The sequence below is a fragment of the Astatotilapia calliptera genome, chromosome 4 (genome assembly GCF_900246225.1).
Source record: "Astatotilapia calliptera chromosome 4, fAstCal1.2, whole genome shotgun sequence".
NCBI lineage: Eukaryota > Metazoa > Chordata > Actinopteri > Cichliformes > Cichlidae > Astatotilapia > Astatotilapia calliptera.
Window position 1 is genome coordinate 26980450 of NC_039305.1, and position 13865 is coordinate 26994314.

Here is a 13865-nt window from a genome sequence, read left to right on the forward strand (position 1 = left end):
CATAAAAGATTTTAGTTTGCTTTGCAGTTGAATTGTACATGTTACTGGTTGCAGTATGTGTGGAAAACGTCCTGAAACCATTTTGGCTATATTTATTTATTTACATGTAAAAACCAGATAGACTCACTTTAGCAGTCCGTGCTCTCTAAAACGGATAACTGTGGCAAGCTGGTATAGCTAGTTAGCTACAGCTTCTCGTCAACTTGCGTTTTGCAAAAAATAGTCCCACAGAATTAGTGTGTTTTTCTTAACCCCAAATAAACAAAAATGTGTTTATAGCCATAAACACTGTATCTATGTTTTATTTAACTCTTAACAAACACATGCAAGCAGGCACCTGTCCTTAAAGGGGAAAAGTAAGGCGGAGTCCAATGCGCCCCCTCCGCTCACAGACACACCTCAGCACTCACTCGGCTCCAGGAGTCGCCTCCTGTTTATAAAGCCGAGGAGGTTCGGTTAGTCAGGGAGACTGTCGACGAGGAGAGTCCGCAGAGGGTGTTAGAGGACTACTGCGGGTCAAGATGCCGTCCGCGTTGGTTTAAATATATGGAAACCACCCTAAGCGTTTGTATATCGGCATCAAATGTAACGAAGACGGTCCGCTGAAAGTCGGGATTTACCGCTAATTGTAAAAGGCGTGCGAATGTAGTTCGAGACGAAATTATTGGAGGAAAAAAAAAACACACACACACACACAAAAAGCATAGGAATAAGTTATCACACGAAGATGAAGCCCTGACCCTACTCTTCGGGAAGGCTGGAAGTTCATTTTAGGTTCAGGACCTGTTGAGATGAAACTCAGCGCTCCTTGAGCGACCAGGCGAAATGGGAAAATGGGAGATAACAATGGTAAGTCATCAGACATGTGCTGGAGGTGGCTGTGGGCTGTCACAGGCTCGTCTGTGCTGCACGAACTCTGCTTCCTCCTCCCAGGCGTTACATTTGAATAGCATTGCTTTTTAAAACGTTTAAAGACCTCCAGAATGTGTTTTAAAGGTGTTCCCATCTATCATAATAATCCCACTCCTGTCAAGTAAAGGGGCTATGGTGGTAAAAGCTGATTTTGTACTATTTGAACGCTGTCACGGTGCCAGCTGCAGTGCTTGCTTGGGGAAAAAAGTGCAACTTGAATAGCAGTCGTCATTTTCATGCCTACACATGCTTCTGTGACTCAAACGTATCGTTAGGCCTACAGAATTTCAAGTGTGACAACATGTTTGCTTCCCTGGTTATGTCTCGTTGGGTCCTCTGGATGAGCTCCATCATTGAACCCCAAAGCAGCTTGTTAACCTCAGTGATCGGCTGCACTCAGAGTCAGATAATAAATATCTATGCTTTCTCACTGTGAGATGGATTTGGCAGTGCTTAGTACCGCCAGCACACTGGGGACACTGTGAGTGGAAAACAGTTTTCCATTTGTGCTGCTCTGATTCCAGTTAGTATGAAGGACAGTGGGGCTGGAGTGTTACTGGTTAGCAGACATGGAGGCTGAACGTTTGCCACTGCAAAATGACTTTTTAAAAATGATTGACTAAAAAGCATGCAAGACCTCCCACCAGTTTAAGTGAGATGTCCGGAGCCTTTTAACAGTCTGTTACTTTTATCAGCTTTGTGTCTGTGCAAAGCCCACCTCATATATCATATATGGACTGAGCTTATGGGACGCTGTTTTCAGTACTGAGCTTTCAGTCTTGTTCAGCTGTGTACAGTAGTAACAAATTTCGTGTGACCCAGATTGCTTGGCACTGGCTATGAGCATCTAGAGGTGCAGTACAGAGTTAATGTGTAAAGTTTTCTCAGAATGTGAAAGCAACATGTCTTTGGTTTCAACATCAAGAAACTTTTTATTTATTTATTTGAGCTTATATGTCCTAAATTCAGGATATCTCAGCCTCAGCTGAAGCATTATTTACTTACGAGATGACAAGATTAAGTAGACATAGAAATGGATGAGAAACCGTTCAGTGTTGTTACTGGTGACATTTGACAGTTGTCCTCATATTGCAGCTGATTTTCAGTCTTGAGTGTTTTTTAAAAAAAAAAGAAAGAAAAAAAGATGTTTTCGGTTCCCTTCAAACAACCTTTGCAGATTATGATGCAGCTACTCTCTGCTGCAATGATAATATTTAAAAAAGTGCTGACTATTCAAGTTTTTTTTAATTTTATTTTATTTTTTAAACCTCCATTTCCCTTTCTTAAGTGCACTGAGTTTCAGGTGTCTTGTTTGAACTTTATGTAATGATAAACCAGTATGTTTCACTAAAAACATGACACCTGCTCTTGGCACTAACCAACTATAGTCCTCCAGTGCACCATTTTATTATTTTCTTGATTGCTCACTGTGATGGCAACTTTGTGCTCAGTGAGAATTTTGCTTTGATGTAATATTTGATGTGATAACTTATGATCTAAAAGGTCTATTTGTCCAAAAACATTTGTGTGTACCTACAAAATTCTAGGAAATTCTAGCTTTCTGCGTTGTGAAAATGAGTACTAAGTATTTTCTCAAGCTAGCACAGCTTGTTTGCGCACCGATAGTAGACTTGGTTATGACTATAAACAAATATTATGTAGTTGCTGTGGTTCATGTGGGATCAGTGTGGCTTTTTGTAGTGCTCGTTTTTCTGCAGGATCATCTGTGTGTTTGGGTGTGAGGGCTTGCTATTTTTACCTTTTTGTGTGTCAACCTCTGACACTAATGTTGTGACCTGAAACATTCTTCGGTATATACAGTGTGTGTGTCTGTGCATGTTTTCAGCTCTGATGATCGCTGCCTTTGTTCCCAGAACCCAGTGCAGGAGTGGGGCGAAGAGACGGAAGACGGCGCCGTTTACGGGGTCACCCTGCGTCGAGAGCCCGTCCCGTCCTCCGCAAACGCTACTGAGGGGAGCCCATGCTCTGGTTTCGTGCAGTACCGAACCTGCAAAGTACGACGACTGAAGGCCGCCACCCTGGACCTGCTTGTAAATCACCTCCTCGACTTTGGCTGCCAGGAACAGGACTACAGCAGGATCTTCCTCTCCACGTACAGAACCTTCACCAGCCCAACGAAGCTCATAGAGCTACTCTTTCAGAGGTACCGATGCTTGTTGTACATGCAAAGTTGGCTGTTGTGTTGCTTGAGTATCTTTTCTTCTGTTGTTTCCACCTGATGAAGCAGTGGCCTTCAGCCAGCTTTGATGTAATAATCAGTAGCTTGCAGGTGCTCATTATCCAGAGGCTTACAACAACAGCTATTATGCACAGAAAGGTTTTAGACTGTGGTTAGCAGCAGGTTTAAGTATTTATAATATGCAAACAAAACAATAACAAATGAATTTTTGTTTATGTTTTTTATATCCAGAGACAGTGTTTTGTCAGATCTGGATAATGGCAAATGTTACCGGAGGTAGGTAAAGTGTATATGAAGCGTGTCTCTATTATGTTTCTGCTGTGTCTCCTTGGCTTAATGTGTCATTTAAAAATGTAACGGCGTTTCTCCTGCCTTCTCCAGCCCTCTGTTGGCCTTTGTCCAGACGTGGTTGGATGAGTACAGCGAGGACGTCAGGGACCCTCCCCTACACCCGGCGCTTCGGTTGCTCTTGGATCACCTGAGGATCAGCTCTGCGGTGCATGACAGCATGCGCAGCCAGCCCAACTTTTGCTCACTCGCCGGGCAAGCTGAGGAGCTGCTCAGGACATTCCAGAAAGAAGGTGATCCTTCGCTGCGTAGCATGACCCAGCAATTATGGCCACGCACAACAAGTTGTTTCATAACTTTACTTCGAGGCCTGATTGCACTTTTATGATTATTGCTGATGCTGGCTCTTTCAGAAGTGGCATCAAGTGGCAGTTCTGCTTCTGCAGATCTTGAGCAAGATGATCTGGGGTCTGGTGATGAAGATTCAGGCAGTGAAAACTCTCAGGATCAAGGTGGCATCATGGATTTTTCTGCTGCAGCCATTGCTGAACAGCTCACTCAAGTGGACTCTGTATGTTAGAGGAGAACTTTACACCATTTCCCCCCATGTTGTATTATAATGATCAGAGCCTGATTTGGTTTTCTTGATGTTCCAGGCTCTCTTTGCCAAAGTGGTCCCATACCAGTGTCTGGGCTGTGTATGGTCCCAGCGAGACAAGAAGGAAAACATGTCGCCCACCATCCGAGCAACCATTGCACAGTTCAATGCAGTCACCAACCAGGTCATGGGGTCGCTGCTCTGCCAGCCTACAGATGGCAGTCCCACTTCCTCCCCTCTAGCTCCCACCTCGCCAGCGCAAAGGGCTCGCATCATAGAGAAGTGGATCAAAGTAGCGCAGGTCAGTTGAAATGCTGTGGTTGTGTTGCATCTTTTAGGCATCTGGATGCTAATATTGGTTCTAAGTCACAACACAAGAAGTACTAATGGGTTATTTTTAAATGATGTGCATCCACTGAGTACAAGTTTATTCTACAGGAGTGTCGTCGCTTGAAGAACTTCTCTTCTCTCAAGGCGATCCTGTCGGCACTGCAGTCCAATGCCGTTTACAGGCTGAGGAAGACCTGGGCGGCTGTCAGCAGGTATGGTTGGATAACTGCAGGTTCAAAGGCCACTTTTGCTTTTGCTGTTTGTGTAGTTTGCTACATAATCATCATTTAACGAGCGGTTTGAACCCTCATTAAGGTCAATTTATGGAGCAGGTCAGCAAATGCTGGGCTGTGACCCATATTATAGGTCGGTCATGAAACGCTGCAGTAAGCAAATTCTAAGTTCAAAGATGAGTGAGACACAACTTTTTGTGGTTTTCCTTTAATGGTGTAAACAGGCAGTAATATGTCAAGTTTTAACTCCTGCCATCCAGTATAATTGTTAATAATTAAAATATCTGATGGCTGTGGCTCTTTATCATTGTCTTTGCAGAGATAACGTGGCTGCGTTTGATAACCTCTGTGCGACCTTCCCTGATGAGAATTGTGTTCTGACCAACAGAGAGTTCCTGATGGAGGTGAGACTGAAACTTCTTACATATGCTTTAGTGTTTGCACTTGTACTCGTCCATTTAGACTTGTGCCATGTTGAAAGCTTACTTCAGGGTAAATGATCTATAATACAATACATTGAGGGGGGAATACCAATGATCCCTTATAACCAACACCTGGCGTCAGCGGGCAGGAAGAACTCCCTTTTCACAGGAAAAGGCCTCTGGTAGAACCAGGCTCTGGGAGGAGCAGCCATCTGCTCTGAGCAGTTTGGAGAGAGGGGACAGGGAAGGAAGTAGAACATAAATTTTACCTGCTGCTTGATGAGAAGTTTACATGTTTGAGTGGTGCATCATTTGACACCAGGTGTGTAAATTTCCTTAGAGCAAGGTTTGATTCTGATACTATTCTGAAACCTTGATACTCACAAGGCATTACTGGGAAATGTGGTAATGAACAGGCAAAATAAACCCGCAGGTGCTCAGAGCTATGCAGAGATAGTGGTAAACATTTGATTGGAATTTCTGTTTCCTGGTTCATTATCATTGTTTTTAATGTTGTAAAGTCTAAACATTTAAATTCTTCACCTATAAATTTCCACAGTGAATGCATAGGGTTGATTCTTGAACTCTGTGCAGATCTAAGGTTAATGTTTACCAGTGCAGAGAAGTCAGCCCGAGCAGCTGTGCATAATTTTCTCTCAGCAGTCAATTGAGATGATTTGAGGTTAATTGAAATCACTGAGATTAGTTTTCTCTTGAATTGTTTACATTGTAAATTTACATTAATGCTAAAATTACAACAGAATCTGAAGTTTTAAAAGCTACAAAGATTGTTTCACATGCTTAAAGTTTGGAGAATATTAGTTTGGAGGTGATTGTTTTCCTGTTTCATGTTTGTTTTTGTTTTTTTTGTTTTTTCACTCTTAAGAGAGTTTAATTTTTGAGTTCATATGTACAGAAATGTTTACCGGTGTTTCGATGGCAAACTAGAACACAATGTTTTCAATTTCTCTTCTTTTAAGTTTTGTCTCCTTGCGGCAACTGTGTCAGCCGTATCTTGTGTCTGGCTACTGTAGAAGTGTTCAATAGAGAAATGGATTAGATCACCAAAACTTTCTGTACATAGCAACCGCAGCTTCACAATAACATGCTTTATTCAGTGAAAAATGACCTCCCCCTCCACTTTTCAGTGTTTTATTCAGCCAGTGTTTTTTATTGATGTAAAAACAGTCACTCCCTCTTATAGGGAGCTTGAGTCTGTTTTGAGAGTCGTGAAGCTTGCAAGCCTCTCTTCCTTTGAAAGCTAACTGTTAAACAGGATATCTGAGTTAATGTGTAATAAAGTCTAATATTGCACCAAAGAAACAAGTAGAGGCTGTACTGTTTCATAAGCTGGCACACGGGCCGGCATCTTTTACATGCTGCTTTACATACATATACTGAACACTAAGAGCACACAGACGGGAGGGGAAATGATCCAAATAACACTGAACTGAATATAGCTTTGTCTGACTCTGTGACAGGATGGAGGTCCCACGCCTGATAACGTTTCTCCAAGGATGTTGAAACGGTGTCCACTCTCCAGACAGATGGTAAGCCATTCTTCAGGGTGGGGTGGGGGTGGGGGGGTGACAGGGTTCTGACAACATGCGATGCAACCAGTGTCATTTATGGCTGAATTTGACGTAAGCTGATACTACAACGTCATCCTAGGACTCTCTTTTCACGTGATGCAGAATTTGTTTTCAGCTTTTGAAAAGGGATTCATGCAAAAAATCCCTGTCCTACATTTCAGCAAGGCACAAGAGAGCTGATTTCCCTGAGTGTGGGTGGAGTATCTATCTATCATGGCACAAGCCCCAAACTATGTTTAGCTCCACTCAGTGCTGAGCAAGTTTCAAATGGCCTCAGATCACCAGGATTATAGGACAGTAATAATAGACCTGGCTGGGGTCTTGTATGAGTCATATGCACATTCTCCTGGGTTGTAATAAGACCTCACAGTGCTGCTAACAGGTCCTGTCTTGTCTGAATGTTGTAAATTTTAACCCATTAGCCACAATAAAGCAATAAAAGACCAGCTATATTGGCACAAGAAAATATAACTGTTTCCCTATTAGCTGTGTGCTTACGTGTCGTCTGCCTGCAGAGTACATCAAGTGGAGCGGTTCCATACCTCGGCACGTATCTGACCGTCCTCACCATGCTGGACACTGCTCTGCCAGACACTGTGGAGGTACTTTTGTCTAACACGTCCTCTGGATATTATTTCATAGACTTAAGGGTTCAAAGTGTTCACAATGTGTTGGATACACTCAGTATGTATGCAACACTATATACTTTGAAACCTGATTAAATGATGTATGCGCTGCCATCAGATGCTCTTCATGGGAGATTATAAACATATAAACTTCAGCCTCAGGAAAACTCCATTTTGCCCATTTATATACAGATAAATAAACTTGGTTCTAGTAGTAACTGAGAGACTTTTTGGCTCATTCAGCCATTTCGGTTTCCCAGTTACTGTGTTTTGGTGTTATCATCTTGGCCTGGGAAACTACTTTTATCATGGAGAACTCCGTTTTCAGTGCATAAATCACCCCTGATAACTAAACTGGAAAAACATAAGGGTGTATCATTTAATTTAGTGCTGCTATTGTGTCACTTCGCAATTACAATATAATAAATGAAATACTAACAGTGTACTGTTTTTACAGGGTGGACTTATAAACTTTGAGAAGAGGAGGAGAGTAAGTGTTTTTTATTGTCACTCCTTGTTTTTGTTTGGCTTTGTTTTTGACTGCTGGGAGGGGGGAGAGGGGGAAGGCATAGTTGTGCATATAAGACCGTCAGCTCTTTGTTAACTGAGTTTGAACATTTACATTCCTACACCTTAGTAAGTGTCGGGCTGAAAGCTTTTTTTTTTTCTTTAAGATTTGCACAGACTGTGATTAAAACACAAAAGCTGTGTAACCATAAAGAATCTCGTTGTTGTGTCACTATGCGGAAGCAACTGTCAGCCTGGTTTATCTGTTTATTCATCAACATGCCTCTCCTTGCCTACAGGAATTTGATGTTCTGTCACAGATCCGTCTGCTGCAGGCTTCCTGTTCCCAATACAGTCTCGGACACCAGCCCCGCATTGCTGCCTGGCTGCAGAGACACAAGCTGCTCACTGATCAGGAGAGGTGAGCTGAAACACCCTGATTTTAACATGGACATGAAAGGAAGGCCATCAGAGAAGACATAATATACATAATACTGTCATGTGATTGTTAAATCTCCATTTGGATGAATAAAGCTGCTTTCCTTTGATATTACTCCACTCAAAGGATCATTTGATAATGTTTCCACTGACTTTTTGGTGGTAGAAGAACAAATCCTTTTGTATTCATAAGCTAATTGTTGGATTGGATTATTGGAATGAACCCGAGGTGTTATATGGGTTTTTTTTTTTATTTTTTTATTTTTTAAATAAACACGCTTATTCTTGTAGCTGATGTGAAATGGCAGGGGTGTTTCTAGCCACACTCTAAGAGTACTCTCCACTCTTTTTATATATAAAAAAAATATAATATATATATGTATTTGGCAACACTGATTATATAAATAATCAGTGTTGCCAAACCTGCTGCCCTTCATTGCTTATGTGTGTCTGACATTTAAAATATGCATGATGGCTTTGTCTCATTGTGTCATGTTGTAAATTGGTAACTCACCCTAGACATGATGCAGCTGTGTCAAATGTCCTATTTACCTGAGATTGCTTCAGTCAAAGATGTCTGACTTTGTAAAATGCCTCGACTCCCCCCTCTTGTATCTTCCTCACCTTCTGTGCACCAAACTCTGGCGCTGACTAACATGCGGAGGAGAGGATGTGCAAACTGAGAATTGAGAATGGGGGAATGTTCGCTAGCACCTTTCAGAAAGTCTGAAAGTCTGCCTGTGCTTTTTTTCGAGTTCTTTTTCTGAGTTTAATTTTTTGAGTTTGGAATGAAGTGATATGTCAGTAAGATGTCAGGTACCCTGGTGCTCAGTAACATCTTCTTATTACAGCTACGAGCTGTCGAGACGCCTGGAGCCTCCTGTGGACTTGTGTTCGCCACCTCCATGGAGCCAGCGCACACTCTCGATGAAACTCTCCTTGTGAGTCTCATGCTATAGTCCAGTTTGCATATTCAAACATGCACATTATACTAAGCACAAAGAGCTGCACGCAAAACTTAGAGTAAAGCCACTGTTGGTTCACATTACATGTTTTACCTCACTATAAGAACAATGAGATGTTTAGATTACAACTTGTGGTATGCAGTAAAATGGAAGTGAATCGTGTGATGTGTATACTCTGGTATTAAACTACATTGTTCAAGTAACTGAATGGTGCGGGTGTGGCATTTCTAATGAAAGCTCATTCTGTCTTCAGTCTCAAGATGGCGAGTGACGGCACTAAGAAACCGCCTGCTGACCAGATCAGTCTTTCATCTTCTGGATCCAGTGGGTCTGAGATGGAAGATCTGTCCTCCCCAAACCCAAACTGTTCCATCAAGCTGCAGGTAAACGGCCGTGTTTAGCTGCGTGCATCATTGTAGTAATTTCCCCGAATGTTTTGTGTCCATCCTTTGTCATTGGCTGCATTAACAGTGGAGCCTTTGTTGAAAGCTTTGTCACGCTGTGCCTTCAGACTGGGTCTCTCGGTTTTAGAATAAGTCACTGTTTACACTGTACAAACAATTACCCTTTTTAAAGCAGTCAGACAAACCTCTGAAACATGGGAAGTGTTTTTGTTATAAAGTGATTCTATGAATTGATTAGCTTTCAGAAGTAAAATGCACTGAATGTCTTTTTAAAAACTGAAAAAGTTACATAATCTCTACTTCACAAAAGGGCAATCGAAACTAGCGTGAGCTCTCCACAAGTGGAGTTTGTATCGAGGAGGTGCTTAGCTGAGCTGGAGTAGTGTTTAATGGGCTACAGTCCTCTGCTTCACCATGGTTCAATAGCCTAGCTTTCCCCTGCAGACCAGACACTTGTGAAAGGCTTCAAATACTCTGACACAATAATACTCAGCAGTCTTCTTTCTCTCATTTCTGTCCCCCATCTTCTGTCCTCTGCAGTCCTTTCACAGCTCTTACAACAACGTATCCGAGTCCTTCTCTTTGTCCTCGTCCTCCTCTTCCTCGTCCTCTCCCAGCATCTCAGCTGCTTCGTCTGCAGACTCCCCTGACTGCCAAGCAGACCCCAGCTCTGCAGCCTCGCCCTGTGGGGGGGCACGGCCGAAGCCTCAAGCAGCCCACCACAAGCGCTCGGTGTCTATGACCTCACTGCCCGTGTACAACCGTCAGGTGGATGACTCTTGCATCATCAGGGTGAGCGTGGATCTGGGCCACAACAATGGCAACATGTACAAAAGTATCCTGGTGAGTTCATCCTCGCGTTGTGATGTATGATGTTCAGTAACTGGAGAATTTGACAGTTTGTTTATTTTCTTGCTTGTTTTTTTTAAAGATCTCTAATTACACTTAGTCATCTGTAAACAAAAAGTAAATGATATTTACTGTTCTACACATCGTACAGGACATACTGGTGGAATATTTTGTAACCATGCAGCTGTCCTCTGAATAAATCCTGGACTCCACCTGAGTCTCACTTCTCAGGATCTCATGCGTAGCACCCAACGATTTCTATCAGAAGTTATCCCTTTATAACAAAAACACTCCTTCAGCCTCCTCATCAACTTGAATCGCCTTTCTGTTTTCAGTGCAAGGCAACGCATGCATAAAACCTGAACTTACACTGTATTATTTTAGTTAGTAGGCCTGTGTCGCTTTCCCTCATTGGGTCTGCTGATATTTTACCCTCCCTTGGTAGAATGAAGTGAGCTGGCTGGGTCTTTGTATACAAATTATACAACTTTGAACTGCAGCAGCACAATAATTTGCCCCACTTAGCAAATCTGCCCCTTTATTCAAATCTTCATTCAGTTCGACCATAACGACTATCAGAACATATGATTGGCCTTTTGCGTTTACTTCACCTGTTACTGCTTTTCTATCTTGGGGTGGAGTTAGTGTGAATACCTACGATTCAAATAATTTGCCTTATATCGTTCATATCTGCAAAAGTAGAGGTAACCTTTAGAAGTGAAACCAGCTTCAGTTATATCCTTAAAACAAGTGCTACAGCGAGTAGTTCATTCTCAGTGGATGTGATCAGGAGAACTGATCCTTCTCATCATTTGTCACAAAGTCAGACTTTTATGGTAACGGTAAATTCAGATTTGAGGGCGGAGAAACTTTGTTCCAACTGCTGAAAATAAGCTTTTCTGTGAAGGTCACAGTTGTGAGTGGGACAGGGCTACACCTTAAGGCTCAGAATGCTTCTATTGCTATTGCAGTGCTCTTTGAATGTGTAATATGAGCCAAAGAGGTAATGCTCCTTAAACGCAGTGGCCCATGAACTTCCGTCTTCACTATTGTGTGTGTGTTTATGTGTAACAGCACTCGTTATTCTTTGTTTTTCATAGCTGACCAGCCAGGACAAAACTGCACAGGTGATCCAGAGGGCATTGGAGAAACATCACCTTGAGCACATGACCTGGCAGGACTTCACCCTGACACAGGTCATCTCTCAGAGCAAAGGTCAGAAGAGAACTCCTTTATAAAAAAAATTGCTTAACTGGTGACAGGAAGGAAAATGCTCTTCTGACAGTGATTTTGTTGTTGTTGTTTCTCTTCATCTTTCCAGAGTTTCTCATACCAGACAAGGCAAACGTCTTCTATGCTATGTCTACAACAGCCAACTTTGACTTTGTTCTGCGCCACAAGCACAAAAGCCAGAAGAAACCACTGAGAGCAACCGCTAGTCTCGGACGATTCACAAAGTAGAAACTTTAACGTGCAAATTCTCTGACTGCAAAATGAACTGAGCTCTGCTGTGCTTCTGCATAATGGCCTTTATTTTTAGAGGCTTCTTGAGGAAGATGCGTGCTCTGTTTCAGTCCTCTTTGGCTGCTGAAAGGGCTTAAAATAGGACTAGAAGACTCCCCACATAGGATGTGTGAGAAGGGGAGAGAAAGACCCATTTCTTTGCCTCCAAAAATGTCACTTCCAATAAATGCCTTGACCCAAAGATGCACAGAATAATGCCTTCCTCTCTTGAGCAACACGTGCTGGCTTCAGTGGCCTATCTATATGTGAACACTGAGCATTGACTGGCTATTCCCCTGCACAACTGGGTGCTGTTAATAACTGGCGCCTTAAAAAGGGAATCGAGGTCAGTTGCTGCGTAAAGGCGGTGAAGTCCTGGGGCCCCGCAGCAGGCTGTCAGCTCTGACATGGCTCAGTGCACTGAAGTGTTGGCACGCCAGTGCCGTGTGAGAAGTGGGCGGGGCCGTTATCATCAGGGATCAGTGCGTACCCTGGGAATTTCAGAAATTGCTCCTCCGGTGTTGCTGTGATACTCGCTGTGTGCAAGTGGCAGCTCCGACTGGAAGGATTACATTCTTAAGATTGGGTAACAGAGGCAGCAGATATTTTTGATGGACTGGAGGGGATGTACATGTGGAAACTGCTGCTGAGTGCTGGGGGGGTTAACTGTGATTCTATGAATTGATTAGCTTTCAGTGTTAGCGCTTTGGCTAAGTGAAGTTGGCTTGCTAAACTTCTTTTTTTTTGATCTATTTATTGTTACAGTGTCTCCTTTGTGATTCACTCTGACTGCACTTTCATGTAACATATTTTTGACTGTTGGGTCGTCTCAGCCCAAAATACTTTGCATTTCGAAAGAAAATGCTTGTACATAATTTAATTTCCTCATTTTTGATGAATACGGAGAATATTTTAACTGTAATTGTTTCTGTTTTTTGTTTGTTTTTTTTAAAATACTTGAACAAATTGTTTCTTTCGTTTGAAGACTGCATTTGCCCGGTGCATAAATGGCCTGTTGTGTGTTGTTTTTTTTTTTTTTTTTTTTTTTTTTTTTTTTCTCCCCCCTCCTCCCTCAAGCCTAATGAGGAGTTCATGTACCGTATATCTAATCATTTCAATTATGTCAGTTGCTGCAAAACTTGTGATAGTGCATGACGACCATATAGTTAAAGATCCAGAGAGTATTTGCAAAGATTAGTTGCACTATGAGTTGACACGCATGGTATGTGTCAAGTTTAAGAACTTCTGTCATCTCACTGATCTGTTCTCTTGATCCTCTACATTATATTCTGAAAACTACAGAGTTTTTCTTTTCAACTTTAACCTCCCCCCCCCTTTTTTTTCTTTTAATGGCTAAGAGCTACAGTTAAAAAAACAAGGGACTCTGCTTTTTAAAACCAGAATTCAATATGCAATACAGAGCTGTATCTCAAGCTTCATATTAAACATTTTTGTCAGTTATATTTTTCTCAGTGTCTTCTTCTACCAAATGTGGTGTAGCCAGAGGATGCAAATCTCCTGTTCCACCACATTCAATTGTAGTTACATAGCACCAAATCACAACAAAAGTCACCTTAGTGGTCAAAAGTGGTTAATATTGTAAGGTAAAACCTCCTAAAATAATCTAGATAAAACCCAACAATCAGACAACCCCATATGAGTGAGCACTTTAGCAACAATGGGAAGGAAAAACTCCCTTTCAACAGGAAGAAACCTCTGGGAGAGCCAGGCTCAGGGAGAGGGAGACGAGACAAAAGACATGCTGTGGAAGACAGCAAGAGATTATTAACTCCCCAACATCCCAAAGGTGCTGTAATGGATTGAGATCTGCTGACCGTGGAGTCCATTTGAGTACAGTCAACTCACTGTCATGTTGAAGAAACCAGTTTGAGATGATCTGAGCTTTTGTGACACTGTGTGTTATCCTGCTGGAAGCAGCTGTCAGAAAATGGGTGCACTGCAGCCATAAAGGGATGGACATGGTCAGCAACTATGGTA

The 13865-nt window shown here is 42.3% G+C and overlaps 1 protein-coding gene across 1 annotated transcript; it reads left to right on the forward strand.

The window, feature by feature from the left end:
• The first annotated feature begins 396 nt into the window (after positions 1 to 396).
• Positions 397 to 12887, forward strand: LOC113021284 (ral guanine nucleotide dissociation stimulator-like 1). Its single transcript, XM_026165862.1, has 17 exons — positions 397 to 849; positions 2787 to 3076; positions 3344 to 3388; positions 3494 to 3693; positions 3814 to 3971; positions 4057 to 4299; positions 4437 to 4540; positions 4881 to 4965; positions 6465 to 6533; positions 7091 to 7177; positions 7659 to 7691; positions 8008 to 8129; positions 8998 to 9087; positions 9365 to 9494; positions 10056 to 10358; positions 11465 to 11579; positions 11686 to 12887. Exons 1-17 carry the CDS (start codon positions 826 to 828, stop codon positions 11823 to 11825), a joined length of 2238 nt encoding a protein of 745 aa, XP_026021647.1. The 5' UTR covers positions 397 to 825; the 3' UTR covers positions 11826 to 12887.
• Positions 12888 to 13865: the final 978 nt, after the last annotated feature.

Bases quoted from the DNA above. Each gene is read 5' to 3' on its own strand.
- LOC113021284 (XM_026165862.1), top strand. From the start codon at position 826: ATGGGAAAATGGGAGATAACAATG. The intron at 850-2,786 runs GTAAGTCATCAG...CTTTGTTCCCAG, and splicing joins GAAAATGGGAGATAACAATG to AACCCAGTGCAGGAGTGGGG. The intron at 7,692-8,007 runs GTAAGTGTTTTT...CCTTGCCTACAG, and splicing joins ACTTTGAGAAGAGGAGGAGA to GAATTTGATGTTCTGTCACA.